Source organism: Calonectris borealis, chromosome 3 (genome assembly GCF_964195595.1).
Source record: "Calonectris borealis chromosome 3, bCalBor7.hap1.2, whole genome shotgun sequence".
Classification (NCBI taxonomy): Eukaryota; Metazoa; Chordata; class Aves; order Procellariiformes; family Procellariidae; genus Calonectris; species Calonectris borealis.
The window spans coordinates 34052837-34069698 of NC_134314.1; the positions used below are offsets into that span (position 1 = coordinate 34052837).

The window sequence follows — 16862 nt, forward strand, 5'->3', positions numbered from 1 at the left end:
TTCTTGCTAGTGTGTTCTCCTGTGAATGTTCTCAATATGTGAAATGCTTGTTTTAGTAAATGATTACATTTAAATTTTCAGTCTTATTTGTTAAGCTTTTTTACATTCAGGGAAACAACCACTTTGGAATATGATGAGATTTTTTTTTTTTTAATAATACATGTGCCTTACTGAGAAAATGAGAACACTAAATTATTAATTCCAGACAATCCTTTTGCATGAAAATTATGCACTGTACATTCCTAAATTTATCTGAAACAGTGAACCTTTGGGGAGATGTTTTTGGAACTGCCTGTCTACAGAATAACCTTAAAAGAAGCTTGTTGCTTAACTCGCCAGTATATTTATTTGCACGTATCTTAAAGCACTGGTGTGGATGGAATGATGGAGCAGATTGTAGATATGGTCATTTTGCTGTCCACTGACTTCCATTCATCAGAACAGAAATAAGGGAAGGGGACGACCTTTGTAGCTAAGATGTAAGTAGCTTTGTCATAATCATAGATGAGTTTGTAACTTTGCGTTTCAGAATTGTTGGAATGGCAATCCTCCCAGCAAAGCCGCCTCAGCCAGTTTCATTACTACTTCACTCCTGTGGTCATTGTTCAAGCTGCTCGCTCTTTGCTTAGCGCAGAAGATCTAATATTGCCAAGCCATTCCCATGGCTATTTTGCCTTTGCGGAGTTGGGTCTTTGTTAGTCCTTGCAGACAGCAATAGTTATCCTCACAAACTTTGCACAACTTTGGGCAATAAATACATTTGCTGAGGTTCAGTTTCTTGTGAATGCCACTCACTTCTGTCCTTCTTGTTTCCTTGCCTTCAAGGTATTTTGGTACTTGTTACTGCGTCTGCTTGCCATTGATATTAAATTAGAGTATAAAATAATTTGTGTATCTGAAATAGTCACAAAAGCAAGCATATAGCTCTCAAAGAATTGCAAGCCAGCACCCTTCTGCTTGGTTGTTTCATCATTCCCTGTATGAAAAAGGTGCAGTAAGTGCTTAAAAAATATGCTGGGGATTTTACATATACTGAAGTCAGTTCAAAGTTGTGATTTCTGTAGCAGCTATAGCTGTGCCACATTTCCTATACGTACTAAGGCGCAAAGGTTAGCATCTCCACAGTAAGACTGAATTCGGATATGCGTGGATGGTGGTAGATTCATGTGTTTCACATCGTCGGATTTTGACATTCATGACTTCTGTGTCGTTTTCACATATACAGCAGTGACAGTCTTTACCTTGAAAATAAATAAATACTTTCATGCCAGGTAGCTAAAGGGGGGCCACCTTCCATCGGAGTTGGAAGGCAGACAGAAATGAGAAGGCATCTCTGTCTTCTGAATGGATTGTTTCAGAATGCAGTGCCTTCTCGTATGAGTTAACAGCCAAAAATCTTGTCGGTCTTCTGTGATAGTTTCCTCAGTCAAGTGATTTCCAGGCTGGTGAAGTGACTGGTGCTTCTTACTGTTTCTGCTGTTCTGTTCCAACTTGTCAACATCCTGGGCTACCAGGAAGGGTAGTCTCCAGCTGCAGTTTACACCTGGTAGAACAAAGTAATGAAAAATTACAATATTCGACGTGCAGGGAGACAAATTGCTATAGTCTGCCAGTTATTTGTGTTCTTAAATAAAAAAGTAGAGGAGAGCAAAAGAAGAGCTTCTTTCTAAGTAATAAACTTACTCTTTTGCTCTACTATGTCTTTTTTCTTAGAAAAAAAAAATACCAATTTTTCTGCGATTTTCTTTAGCAGGTGGGAAAGAATGTTGCAATTATGCGAGAGATGGAATTATATTATTTTAAATAAGTGTTGGAAGCTTCCTGTGATTTGATTTTAATTAAATATTACATCTCCACCATGCTTTTTACTAATCAGACCCCTTCTCTCATCATTAGAGTTCTAGAAACTTTAATATGCCTAAACCTCACATCTGCCTTCAGCCTTACATGTTTCTCTGTGGTAGCAGGATGTATGTTTCGTGTGTTATCACTAAACTGTTAATGCTGATATTTCGATGATTGACCTCTGCTCTTGAAATGGATCTTTTCACTGAGGCAGATAACTGTCATGAGTGTAGGACACGGGGAAAAAACTTCTTATAGCTTAGTAAAAGGAGGAAGTGACTGTTTTTCTTAAATGTATAGTAACTATTTTTTTATGTCCTTGATGCTTTTTAAAGTTTAAAAGTGGCGCTCTGTATTCTGTTGTGTTTGGAATATATTCCTATGTTAGTTTGTAAATGTATGTCAGGAGTTTCTGATGGATATATTTGAAGTTAGCTACCTATCTGTAACTGTGTGACTTTAAAAACAAACAAACAGACAAACAAACCCAAATCCTTTTATTAGGATGTCAGGTAAGTTAAAATTTTCTTTACAGAAACTTACTCTGAATAATGAGAACAGTGGATACAACACATGCAGCTAGAAGGAAATTTGTTCTTTAAACATGCTAAAGCATTAAGTAAAAATTGTGTTATGATTTTAGTAGTAGTTTTTTCAGTGTACTGTAATCTAGGGATTTTAGAGTACTTATCCTCCTGTCATGTATAAGCAGCCATGCCAGTCGTCATAGTGATTTTTCAGTTGGAGAGAGAGTTTTGACTTAATTCAGCTAGTTTGCTCTGCCAGAGAAGTCTGACTTCTGCAGTGAATATTGGATACTTTGAGACTTAACTTTTTATTTTTCCTAAAGAAGCTTTTTAAAGTTTGCTGTTAACACTATGCAGTCATCATAGAGTTCAACAGAATCTATACTCAACTTTGTATTTGTTGAGCTCCATGTAATGGCAACCCATTTGTGATATGCTTAGGAATAAAACTAATTAGCCAATTCTTTCCACTTGTTCTTGGTCAGCTTAAAATCAAGTGAGAAATGGTTGCTATGTACTTTTAGCGCATTTTGTAATGTTTTCGTCCCTACATCTTTTGAAGAATTTTCTTCTTAAAAACGTTTTAAGAACTTTTTTTTGCCTACACATACTCCCTTTCACCTAGATCACTAAATGCATTCATGTGTTAAAACAGTTACAAGCACCAAGGCTGTAGAAGGTTAACTCTGTACAGAGCAAGAGCCGTAGGTTCTTACGGATAATTAGCCCAGTGTGCCTGGCAGGGGTGTTCATGTTGAGCCATAGAATAAAGTCAGTGCAAAGTACTTCTGAAAAAAAGGGAAGGATGGACTTTTTTCCTGATGTGAAGTTTAATTATGTACCCTTGAGTAAATTAGTATATCAAGAATAACTTTATAGATTCAAAAATACAAATTTTAATTCAAGAAGCCAGATCAGTGTATTTTGTGTGATACATGGCTATCAAGTTGGGGGCTTCTCAGTAAGACATCTGTTTAAATTCTCACTCAAAATGTTGGTGTGCTTGAAAAAAGACACTTGAAAAATGAATAATGTGTACTGATAAATTGGCATGGCTGTCCTTGGGGAGTCTTTAAGTATTTGGGTCTGGGGTTGGTTTTTTTTCCTGAAGCACATTAGTATACCATCTTTTTACGGAAAGAAGTCCTTACAAAATCTGAACAATATCACAGTCTGAAAAATGTTTTATCTCTGAAATAGAATGCATCTTTGATGGGGGCAGGGTAGGAGAGAATGGGCAGCTTCAATTTTTCTCATGCTGTTAAAATATTAACAATTTTCACTTTAAATGTGATTCTGTTGTCTTTTTAAGATGGTCCAGCTGAAGCATCTGTTACAAATGGAGGCACCGCTGCTGTCACAGCGCTGAATGATGACCTGGATATCTTCGGTCCAATGATCTCTAATCCTTTACCAGCAGCTGCTGTACCTCCTGCTCAGGTAAAATTTATTTAGTTATATGTGTGCGTAAATATGTGCGTGCACATGCATATTTTCCTTCAAGGAATTGTTCATTCAAACAGAATGAACGCATACTTCTCAACACTCATGGCTGGAGATTCTTTAGCTGTAATGGCTATATTTTTCTCACTTCTTCAAGCTTCCGTGCTGCTTGGATATAGAATTAGGAGATAGTGTGGTTTTCCCTTCTGATTCCCCCTGGTTATCCAGCTAAATTGGGTTCTGTCTTACTCTGGTGATGGTAGTCTTGTTTTCTTTTAATTTATATTATTTTGTCTTGTTCTTTTTAATTTTTTTTAATAATTCAGGTATCAATGAATATATTTTTACTTGATGTTCTCAGATTATTGGGCTTTAAGTCATACTTTTTAAGGACCTCTTACTGCTTTGTGATGTTGATATTTAGGAAAGGCTACAGCAGATGCTTCTGTCCTAAGAACTGCTAAAAATTTGGGATCTCAAGCGTCATACTGAAAATCAAGAATGGATATCAAGAAGGACTAATATTGCTTCCTGGGCTGATCTGGTTTTGTCTCATCTTGGAATTTGTATGTCTGTCTGTCTTCAAGGAAGGGTAGCATAACCCCTGTACCTGGCCCACTCCCTGTCTTACAGCCATGGTAGTTTGGAAGACACCCCCCATTGCCATGCCTGTTGTGGCTGAGAAAGGCAGCTTTGGGGTGCACAAAGAAAATGCTTCAAGCTGCAGCTCCTTCAAGCTGCAGCTCCTTTCAGCCTCAAAGAATGAGGTGTTGGTGCTGAACATGGCTGGTGCAGATCAGAAGGCACATTGCAGGCTTCCTTACCCAGACTGGCTTCTGAGAGGGAGGCTTTGGAGGAGTACTTGGCTAACCACCTCACCTGTGAGGCCCTTTTAAGGTAATTTAGAGGCTTATTTTTGCAGAACGCGTTCTGTCTCACTCAGCTGAATCAGAAAGAACTGTATGTATTCTTGAATTTATAGTTTCGGCTCTGTGATCTCCTTATCCAGTAGTTTTCATAATATATAAAATGGAAGGGATGATGATGGAAAGCAATTCTGATTGAACTGGCATATCATAATTTTGTTTCCAAATGTTCTGTTGATCATTGTACTCACCTCAAAGCATATCCATGTTGTTCAGCAGATTTGATTGTAATTTTTATTCTTTATCCTTTACTCTCCCTTCCCCCACTCGTTGCTGAGGGCTGACTTTGTGCAACATGCTAGGTAGGGTTTTAGAGACTGAAACCACATTTCTTTTTAAACATAAAACTACAGATAAAGCAAGCTTCCCACCATGCCTTAAGCCACCTGTAAATGGTGAGGGAAATGAGCCGTATACCTGCATTTAGGTTTAGATGTGTTAGCCAAGTTTGCAAAGGAAAGTGTTGGTATAGATTTTCTTGGCTCTTGTGGAAGTCTGTTCAAAGTACCAGAAAGAACAGTATCTGACTGCTTGTCTGCTATTCTACGGCGTTATGTCAAAATTGATCTAGAGGAACCTACCTATAGAGGTAGATGTGAAAAGCAGTAACCCATTCCAGCTTCACTGAGCTTTTTAATGTATCCAGTTTTGGTGTAGATTGAGTAAATTTGAATCTAGAATCATGAAGTTTCCACTGAGCCCCATAATAAATGGGTCAGTGGTAGTAACACATGTAACAGATGGGGTTGGCTTCTGTTCTTCCCCCTTTCCTGCCTTTCTGAATATCAAAGTGACAACTTCTGTATGTAGTTACTGTCTGCTCAGCAGAAAAGATTTTGGGTTGTTATTCATGTTCACTAATCATTCTTCTCTGAGACCTTTCAGAATTTCAGCTTTCTCTTGTTTCTATTCCATGAGCTGACAGCACCTGCTGATTTAGCTGTAGAATACAGGAAATCCAAAAGAAGGGTAAATATTCAAGTGTGAGAAAAAGCAAAGTGCATGGTGATTCTTTGGCTGGTGATGGGTTAAATAACGGAGCGGCTGCTAAAGTATATTGAATTACATGTATTAGCAATCAAAGAAAACATATCATTTAAAGTGCATTTCTGTGATAAAGATCTAGACCTCCTGTGAGAGAAATGTTTTGATACGTGTAGTTTATCTCTTATTGTGCTAGTTTCTAGACCACTTATGACACTTACTAAATGGATTAAAAAGCAATAGAAAGGATAATATTATTCTCAACATCTGGTAAGTATCACCTCGTTTGCATACTAGAAAGCATGAATATATTTACTTGCTGTTAACAAACCAGTCCAAATTTTTGGTGACATTTTGGTTTTTTTTGAGTGCCATAATCAGGAGCAGCACACAGAACTTTCATCAAATACACGGTCCTTATGGCATCTTGCAAGATTTAATTCTTGGTTATCTTGCATTCTTAATTCTTTCTCAAAGAAAATGTAATATAACCAGATGAGAGATGGGTCGGTAGCAGAAGATAGGTTTCTGATGCTGATTACATGGGTTGCTTGGTAAACTGGGACAAAGGCAATATTCTGTTTTGCTTTAGGATTAAAAAGGCCCTGCAGGCCTTGCATTTCAGGATGGTGGTGTGTGGTCTGGGAACTGATGCTGGGCAGCAGTTGAGGGTGCCTCTCATTTGGCAGTGGTATGAGTATTTTGCAAGATCTTTCGCCTTGTAATATGGATAAAGCTGTATGGGATTCAGAGAAGAGTCAGGAGAATATTGGAAACTGGAAATGGTGCTTCATAATGAGAGATTTTAAGGACTCGCTCTGTTTAATTTCTTGAAGTAAAAAAGCAGTGTAATTATTTTGTGTGACACTGCAAATGGGAAAGTGGGCATAAACTAGAACTCAGTCAAACAGTCGAGTAACCCTAACATTGAGTTCCTACATTTGGATTTGGAAAATTTAGAGAAGAAATCCATGGCCAATTCTTAAGTTGAGATGAGTAGCACTTGTTTGAATATCTATTAAGAAGATGCATTGAATTACAAAAATGAAGTAGAAGAAGGGATCAAATGTAGAATAGTGTGGCTTGCTTTCTCACTCGGAGATACTTACCATGATGTGCTTCTGAGATACCACAATGGGATTGTGAACATTGAAGGAGAAAGGAATTTAATGGTGCTTCTCAAACTGATTTGTAGAAGCAATGTATGACTGTTGTTTTTTCACTGGATTGCTTTTCTTTTCCAGCTTAACCTGAAAGGCAACATATAGTACTAAATGCATATGTTTTTATGGCACTGTGGAGCACAGAAATGTCTGTTTGAATGTTTTATTGTGAGACTGAAACAACGTGATGTCTGCAAACCTTAGGATTTATGACCATTGACATAGCCAAGACATGATTTTCAAATGAAAACAAAGGATTTGTTTTTCCTTTTTCAAATGTGACTTGAGTATTCAGGATTGTATGCACTTTTACTCTGCTTTCAGATATGTGTCTTTATTACAGTTTTCAAAAACACTTAGAATATTTCTTCCTACTATTCTGTATAGCTGGGTGCTAATAAAAACTGTTGAATTTGTAAAGGACTGGTAAAGAACAATATGTGAATGAGTAACTTCTTTTCTAGAATTTTGCCTATTAGCAAACTCAAGAGGATTAAAGAAGAGTTAACTTAACCAGCCCCTACTGTAAAACTAGATAAAATGCATATGCTATAAATTTACCCATTTTGCAGTATTCATGGACAGAAAAAAAGACATTTTGTATGTTTAGTGACGCTTTTTCATGTCAATTAAGCGTAGCTAAATTATAGCTATTAGAACAATGTTTTTTGTTGCCAAACATTGTATAGGAACTAAACAAAGGTCTGTCATTCTTAGCTATACTTAAAACAATTTCCTAAATTGTTTTAGCCAGATGTTAATTTCAGACTTTGTTATGGGTATGTCTTCCAGCAGAAGTGTGATCTTCATTCTTCAATGAGGCTTGTAGGGAGGGGGAGAAGGGGAGAAGTGTGAGGTATTAAGTTTGAGATATTAATTCACAGAAACATTTAACATAAGTCTTTCTCCAAGCAGGATACTAAAATCCAGTCAACTTAAACTTTTTTTGATTTCTTTTTTTTGTGCGTGTGTGTGTGCCTGATTTGAATTGTATTGGGAGCTGAGAATTGGTTCAGTGGCTACAAAAATATATTTTTGTAGAGATGGTATATGTTCTTCATAATTCATGTCTGACAAGCTTTCATGTGAAGTAGTAGTATGTTTTAGATAACTAGATCTTCTTAAATACTCATTTTCCCCTGGGGCCAGGTATGTGTACCTAGCATGGTTGCCATAGATCAGCAGACAAGTTTCAACTTGTTAACAAATTGTGGTGATGATAATGTGTCAAAGACCCTGGTTTTTATGGAGAAAATGAGTTATTTAAGAAGTCTGCTTTACTGTGAATGTTATTTAAGCAGGATCTTACTGGAGAGCTATTTAGTCCTATTCTAATATGATCAGTTGAATTGTTTGTAACTTCTGTTTATGTTTATTTTATCCCCCTCTAAATTTTGAGGTATCTGAAAGCTAAATTTTAATACCTCTGTCTGGGTCGGGGCAATCCCAAACATGGATACAGGCTGGGTGATGAGTGGATTGAGAGCAGCCCTGCGGAGAAGGACTTGGGGGTACTGGTGGATGAAAAGCTGGACATGAGCTGGCAACGTGCACTCGCAGCCCAGAAAGCCAACCATATCCTGGGCTGCATCAAAAGAAGCGTGGCCAGCAGGTCGAGGGAGGTGATTCTGCCCCTCTACTTGGCTCTCGTGAGACCCCACCTGAAGTACTGCATCCAGCTCTGGGGCCCCCAACATAAGAAGGACATGGATCTGCTTGAGCAGGTCCAGAGGAGGGCCACAAAGATGATCAGGGGTTGGAGCATCTCCCATATGAGGACAGGCTGAGAGAGTTGGGGTTGTTCAGCCTAGAGAAGAAGAGGCTCCAGGGAGACCTTTTAGTGGTCTTCCAGTACTTAAAGGGGGCCTACAGGAAAGATGGGGAGGGACTCTTTATCAGGGATTGTAGTGATAGGACAAGGGGTAATGGTTTTAAACTGAAAGAGGGCAGATTTAGATATTAGGAAGAAATTCTTCACTATGAAGTTGGTGAGACACTGGAACAAGTTGCCCAGAGAAGCTGTGGATGCCTCATCCCTGGAAGTGTTCAAGGCCAGGTTGGGTGAGGCTTTGAGCAACCTGGTCTAGTGGAAGGTGTCCCTGTCCATGGCAGAGAAGTTGGACTAGATGATCTTTTAAGGTCCCTTCCAACCCAAACCATTCTATGATTCTATGATTATCTCCCCTTCGGTGCTGGAAATGCGTTAGGTGGAACACAATGGAGGAGTAGGCATCATACTTCAAAACCAGAATGGACCAGCTGGACAGAGTCTAGAGGAAAGGAAAAATATTTTAAGTTCTAGAGAAAGGAAATCTGAAGAAAGAGTTAGAAATGAGACTTCAGGGGAGAGAAACGTCTTCAAGCCTAGAAAAGGTTGATTGCAAAGAAAAGGCTACATTGTTTGCCATGAGTACTGGACATGCAGCAAAAAATAAATTTGAATTTTTAATCTTATTGTAAGGATAATTATGTTCTTGTGTATCACCTGAGACAGTGATAGAAATCTTCATCTGACTTTCTCAGGTATTGCTGATAATTCCTTAAAGCAAGAGAACAGATGAGATTTCTTAGTGTTTTCATTCGATTCTGTGAACTGTATATAGTTGAGTGCTCATTTCTTCATCAATTATTACCAGGAAATAACAGTTGATCTTTTTAGTGGAACTGTCTAGATGCCTAAAAAAAAAAATGCAAAATCAAAACCAGGAAGAGTTGAAATAACCAGCAAGTCCATTGACTCTGCAGAGATAAAAAGGATACGAATTGTACACAGAATTTAAGACCTGAATAGTGTACTGTCTTACTTGCTTACATAAGAAACATGTGCGAGGCTGTATTTTCCCTGCTTCCCTGGAATGCAGATAGCTTTTCCAGCCAGCTGGGAGATATTGAAAATGTTATGTGGGGCCATTACTTATCACCATATCAATGAGAAACAGTAGAGGGCTGGCTTTTCTACAGCCCATCTCTGCTTACCTACAAGATACCAGCCAGTGCCAGAGACCTGCAGGTAGCAGGAGAGTGCACGTGTGCCATTTTCTCTTCTGCTGTCCTTTACTCAACTGCACGTGTCCCACCATGCACTTCCCTCTTTCATTTCCACTGCTGCCACCTCTCTTTCAATTTACAGATGTTGGAGCAGCTGTCCCTGCCAGGGCAGAGGCTTCGACCCAGACAGAGCTTCAGATGGTGGACGCAGCCTTGCAAGTCACAGGCTGTGGGGAGTGCCTGGAGCCTCTCCCTGAGGCCATGAGAGATGGTCATCTTTCCTGCAGGAGATGTGCTGTTCTTCAAGAGCTGTGTCACCAGGTGGAGGAGTTATGGCAGGAAGTGAGCAGGCTGTGCAGCATCAGAGAGGATGAGAGACAGACAGGATCTTCTCAGAGACACAGCACCTTCAAGAGCCCTGGACCCTGACTGCAGTGGAGATGCAAGCAGAGTCTGCTCCTGGCACAGCGGTAAGTGCAAACTCTGGGGAAGGTGAAGAATGGAAGCTGGTGACTTCTGGCACTGAGAAAGTGGCTCCAGCTCCACCTGAAGACTTGCAACTACAGAACTGGTTCACTGCCCTCAAAGCTGAAGAGGTGCTTCCGAGTGAAGCATCTGAGGCAACTGATGCTGAGCCATGCAAGGCCACCAGGATGAAGCGGCGAGTAATAGTAGTGGGCAACTCCCTGCTGCGGGGGACAGAGGCACCCATCTGCTGACCTGTTGTCTAGAGAAGTTTGCTGTGTGCCAGGGGCTTGGATCTGGAACATTGTGAAGGGAGTGCTGAAGCTTGTCCAGCCCTGTAGTACCCCTTGCTGTTCTTCTATGTGGGCACTGCGAGGGGCAAGCTTGAGGAAAGAGTTGACTACAGGGCTCTGGGGGTGGTAGTGAGCAGTATAGGGGCCCAGGTCATGTGCTCCTCAATCATGCCAGTGAAGGGAAAGAGTGTAAGGAGGAGAGCACTGGTACTGCATGTCAGCAATTGATTGCAGAGCTGGTGATGGCAAGAGGGTTTTAGTTTCTCTGACTGTGGGACCTTGTTTGAGGAGCAGCATCTGCTTGGGAGAAATGGGATCCACCTCACTAAGCGGGGCAACGGTATCTTTGCCAGCAGACAGCTGACCTGGTAAGGAGGGCTCTAAACTAGGGGCAGTGAGGAAGTTACCAGCAGCCCTGTGAGAAAGTGATGGACAGGGTCGACAAGCAAAGGGCCTGCAGTGATGTGAAAGAAAGGGAACACAAAATCAACGAAACAGGTTTTAACTGGTGTCACCTCAAGCATTTGCATGTAAGCAAGGAAGTGCCTATAAGGCACCATTATGGAAAAAGCCACCAGACAAACCCCTTTGGGGAAATCAGCATGCTGGGGCGTCTGTACAGGCACACTGAGGTGACTGTACACTAATGCATGCAGCATGGGGAATCAACATGAGAAACTGGAGATTGTGTGTTGTTGCAGGGTTATAATCTTGTTGGGATCATGGAGACATGGTGGGATGGCTCCCATGACTGGAGTCCTGCAGTGGAGGGACACAGGCTCTTTAGGAAGGACAGGCTGGGAAGACAAGGAGGTGGAGTTGTCCTTGATGTGAGAAAACAGCTGGAATGCATGGAGCTCTGCCTGAGGATAGATGATGAGCCAGCTGAGAGCTTATGGGTAAGGACTTAAGAGCAAACAGGTATGGGTGACATTGTATTGGGTGTCTGCTATAGGCTGCCTGACCAGGAAGAACAAGCACGTGAGGCCTTCTGCAGACAGCTAGGAACAGCCTCACACTTGCAGGCCCTGGTCCTCATGGGCAACTTCAGTCACGCCAGTCTTTGCTGGAGGGACAACACAGCAGGACATAAGCAATCTAGGAGGTTCCTGGAGAGCATCGATGACAACTTTCTGACCCAAGTGATAGAAAAGCCAACAAGGAGGGGGTGCTCTGCTGGACCTCATGCTCGCAAACAAGAAAGGCCTCATTGGGGATGTGAAGGTCAAAGGCAACCTTGGCTGCAGTGGCCATGAGATGGTGGAGCTAAGGGAGCCAGGCAAAAAGCAAGATCACAAGCCTGGACTTCAGGAGAGCAGACTTTGGCCTCTTCAGGGATCTGCTTGAAAGAGTCCCATGCGATAAGGTCCTGGAGGGAAGAGACGCCCAAGAAAGCTGGTTGATATTCAAGGATCATCACCTCCGAACTCAAGAGCGGTCTATCCCAATGAGCAGGAAGTCAGGCAAAAGATGCCAGGAGGCCTGCATGGATGAACAAGGAGCTCCTGCCAAACTCAAACACAAAAAGGAAGCCTACAGAGGGTGGAAGCAGGTAGAGGTAACCTGGGGGGCATAGAGACACTGTCTGAGCATGCAGGGATGAGGTTAGGAGAGCCAAAGCCCAACTGGAGTGGAAGCTGGTGAGGGATGTCAAAGGCAACAGAAGGACTTATAAGTATATAGGTGACAAAAGGAAAAGTAGGAAAAATATGGGCCCATTGCTGAAAGGGGCAGTGGTCCTGGTGACAACAGGACATGTAAATGTAAAAGGCTGAGGTACTGAATGCCGCCTTTGCCTCAGTCTTTACTAGCCAGACCAGCATTCAGGAATCCCAGGCCCCGGAGACTAGGGGAAAAGGCTGAAGCAAGGAAGACGTACCCTTGGTGGAGGAGGATCAGGTCAGGGAATACTTAAGCAAACTGGATGTAGATCATGGCCCTGATGGGATGCACCTGTGAGTGCAGAGGGAGCTGGCTGATGTCTTTATGAGGCCACTCTTGGTAATCTTTGAATGATCGTGGTGATTGGGAGAGGTGCCTGAGGACTAGAAGAAAGCAAATGTCACTCCTGTCTTCAAGAAGGACCAGAAGGAGGGCGCAGGGAACTACAGGCCAGTCAGCCTCACCTTGATCCCTGGGGTGCTGTGTCCAGCTCAGGGCTCCCCAGTACAAGAGAGACATGGACATACTGGAGAGAGTGCAACAAAGGGCCACTAAGATGATTAAGGAACTGGAGCATCTCTCCTATGAGGAGAGGCTGAGAGCGCTGGCACAGTTCAGTCTAGAGGCTCAGGGGGATCTCAATGTATATAAATACCTGATGGGAGGGTGCAAAGAAGATGGAGGCAGGCTCTTTCCAGTGGTGCCCAGTGACAAGACTACAGGCAATGGACAAAAGCCATCTGGAACTGCTACAACTGTCAGACCAACTTGAAAATATGGAGGATGTAATGATCTTTATCTGCTGTTTCGCAGTCTTTTGGGAATTAAAAGCCAAAATGTCTCATGCATTAATCTAAACTTCTTGTCAGCCACGTGCTATTTGTGTAGTCAGATGGCAAGTGTAAAGTGATGGATTCAGTTATCATATTTGTGGTCCTGACACATCTGACCAATAGTTCACAGTGAAAACTTTCTTTGGATAGGTATTACCTTTTACAGGTAATACATAAGCTATCGATGACAAAAATTATGTATGTTTAAACATGAAGGCTATTGAGATGACTCCAGTAGTTCTGAAAAATTCTGTTACACTAACATCATGAAACCGCTCAGCAGTATGTTCTCTTACCGCCTGATGAGCGTTTAGTTTTGGTATGGTGACTGAGAGCATTATGTGTAGCCTGTCTTAAAGGAAAACTATAACATGTATGCCAGGCGTGTTTTTACAGAGGTCTTGGGTAGCATGAGAATGTTAGATAGGTGAAAATCATGTCAATGTTGTTGGGGGTTTTTTTACTTGAATGCCACCTGCTATTTTCTTGCCATGTATTTTGCATTACCTTCTATTTATTTAGCTGATGAACACTTCAGGGAATGCTTGTTCAGTGCTTTGGCTCCTCTAAGAATCTTCCAAAAACAAACTGAATGAAGAGATGTTAAATGAACATTTAATCTCATGACGTAAACATAATAGATGATCAGTCCTCCAGGTCTTCGTCTCTCCCTTCTCTTCTGTGCACGCATGTAGTGATTTGCTTTATTTCGTTAAAGCACCTATAGTAACAGTATTTCATAGATCTGGAGACATTCCAAACTGTGGTTCATCCCAGATGAGAACAGTTTCTCTGATGCTATTATTTATTTAAAAAAAAAAAAAAAACAAAACAACAAAGCCAGACATGTCTGCTTTTCTCCCTTCTGGAGAAAAGCAAAACCCTTCCTTACTGCAGCGCAGGCAGCAGAGGGGAAGCCACCTCTGTTAACTCGCTTCCACTGCTTACACGTGCTTCTCCAATCTGCTGAGCGTGGCTGTTGTACAGAGGCTGTCTTAGGCAGGTGCCATGGTAGGAGGACCATGTCAATATGGAATAATTCAATACTGGGACTTCCTGGGTATATGCACGGTAAAGCAAATACTGCTGTTTAGGATGGGCTTTTACCTGAATGTATTATTAAATCAGACTCTGGTATTTTCAAAGACTGGTTATGCCATGCTGACAAAGAGTTGTCTCAAATGGAGAGGGCTCCCTACTACCCATTAAAAAACTTCGATTTTGGTTTGCAATCAGAAGACTTTGTCAGTAATAAGCAAGAGGCAGTAGCTTTTATAATATGTACGTAAGGAAGTTGGTAGTTTTAAGTGTACATTGGCCAGAGAGAAGGTGTCACAGGAGTTGAACGATTCCTGGTGCTGTTCTGTCTGCTTTCCCTTTGTAAGTGCCATCACCCTACCTTTTGTTGCTTACCAAGGTCTAGTGTCCTTGGCCCAAACTGGCTGTTGTACAAATGCAGGGTTTTCAGCTGCCAGCAAGTTTCCATTTCTTGTTCTTTTTCTCTTCCCTTTCCACAGCAGTTTTGGAGATGTTTCACCATCAACCATGTGAATCTGCACTCCTTTCTCCTGGTGGTTTCTGGCCAATTTAGTTGGTTTTGCAGGGTTTTTCTTCCCCTCCAATTTATAACACTGAGCTTTTTAGCTTTTCGAGAGCTTTTTAGCACTTCACGAGTCAGATGTGGTTTCTGAAGCTGCACATTGCATGTTTGTATTGTGGTGTTTGTACAAATCCAGTGTGACCATAGTGGATTTTTCAGGGCCTAGTCAGCAGCCCGCTCGCAAAACCAGGAAAAGTTTGGAGGTTGTTGCTTTAGGCAAGAATATAGGTGTGATACCGTATCTACGTATGTTGTGGTGGCTTCTTGTCTGTCTGATAAACTTTGGTATGCGATGACAGTAAACAGACGGACCTGGTTGCGGATCCAGTCCATTCATGGTGGTAGTGCAAGGAGGATTTTCCTTCGGTGTAGGAAAGAGTTGAAATTCGCAGGTGCTGTGGGATTAGGCAGGTGTACGCTAAGGAGTTGGGGACCATTTAGCTGGACTAAAATAAGGCCATCATTTAGGTATGCATTGCAATCCTGGCTTTTTTTCAATGCATATACAGTTGATTTGCATTAAAAGTTCCCACTGGTAACAGGATGCATTTAAGAAATCTAACAAGAATGCAGTGTATTGGCTAGTTACCTAAGGAAGCCCCCACATGGAACTGTATGAGCAGCAAAATAACAGCACTGAGAGACACCTGGATGTAATGTGTTTACAAAACATTTTGGTGCAAGAGCAATAAGAAGCCTGACAGCCTGCCTGCATTTTAGTTTTTCAGTTGTAGACTACAGTAAGTTTTAGATAAATGCTCTCTCAATAAATGAAATGTGCTTAAAGAACTCTAAGCCAATTATAAACAGCATATTTTAGAAATGTTATTACTTTAAGTAGATCAACTGAAATTTTACTTTTGCCTTTTCTCCAAAAATACTGTTCATCTTAGTTGCAGTAGTATATTCCAAAGCACTTAATCTTTTGTTCTAGCTCTTCTCTAATCTATTCTGCCTATGAGAGGATTAATGAGATGTGAATTGTAATCTCCTTATTGATTTCCTAATTATTTTTCATAATCTAACTACAGCTCATGATTTATGCTTCTCACTGATGAAAAATGTAGGAGCAACAGGAATGAATAATCTGTATGTGTACGCCCCGGAGCTGGTTGGGGTTTTAGTTTTGCGTGTTTTGTAACCTCCGTCTGGTCTTCTTTCCATATCGTATGTACAGCTTTTTTGTCTTTGGTCATACCAAATCTTTTTAATTCCTCATTTACTTAAAGTTAATTTCTGTAAATGAACTGGTTTTTATTTGGTTCAGGAGTGAGGATGTGCAGTAAATATTTAACATAACATATTTTGCTGGTTTCATTCAGTAGTCTGCCTTGACCTTTATTTCCCAGAGCACTTCCACTAAGCCAGCAGCTGCCACCTTGTCTGCGGTATCCGGGGATCTTGATCTATTCACTGAGCAAACAACAAAATCCGAAGAGTCGGCAAAGAAACAACTCTCCAAAGACTCCATCTTATCACTGTATGGCACAGGAACCATGCAGCAGCAAAATGCTCCGGGTAAATAATTTTGTAAAGGTTTCTATGCAGTCCTGTTTTAAGCTTTACCTAGAATAGTTATCTCCTACAAGTATAAAACTAAGGTTGGGTAGCTTGCTACCTATGTTCAAATGAAGATTTTTATTTTTACCATTTATAAAAATGAGACGATTACTGAAATGTAATACAGAAGCTAAAGAAAAAAAATAGTGATTTTAATTTATTTATAGCTGTTCAAATTATGAAGTATACAATTTACTGAAAGATTTGTGAATCCAGCTTCTGCTATCTAATTCATGGCTTAAGGTCTGAGTCTCCACCGTGCAAACAGCAGGCTGCCAGGATAAGTACAGAGCTGTCATATCTTAATTTTAGCTATCTTTGTATGAAAACAAAGACTTCCAATACAGTGATTAAAAGATTCTGGTTCACCACAGGGATTTGCCAAACTCTTTTTGGCAGTTAACTCTGGTGGTGAGTCCCTTTCCTTTGAGAGTTTTTAAGGAATTTTTTACTTTTACCAGAAACTAAATTAACAGCACTGACATACAACTGGACAAAGTTATCCTTTAAAATTATTTTGGTGCATTTCTGACTTAGGGGGATGGGGGAGAAAATCACAAAACACTTTTGCTG

At 40.9% G+C, this 16862-nt stretch overlaps 1 protein-coding gene across 2 annotated transcripts in view; it reads left to right on the forward strand.

The window, feature by feature from the left end:
• Nucleotides 1-16862, forward strand: part of SMAP1 (small ArfGAP 1) — a 106429-nt gene that overhangs the window by 85790 nt on the left and 3777 nt on the right. For both annotated transcript variants that reach the window (XM_075145306.1, XM_075145307.1), the window contains 2 exons: nucleotides 3685-3812; nucleotides 16079-16247. In XM_075145306.1, the coding sequence (XP_075001407.1) occupies nucleotides 3685-3812; nucleotides 16079-16247 (297 nt within the window). The remainder of the gene's footprint in view (nucleotides 1-3684; nucleotides 3813-16078; nucleotides 16248-16862) is intronic.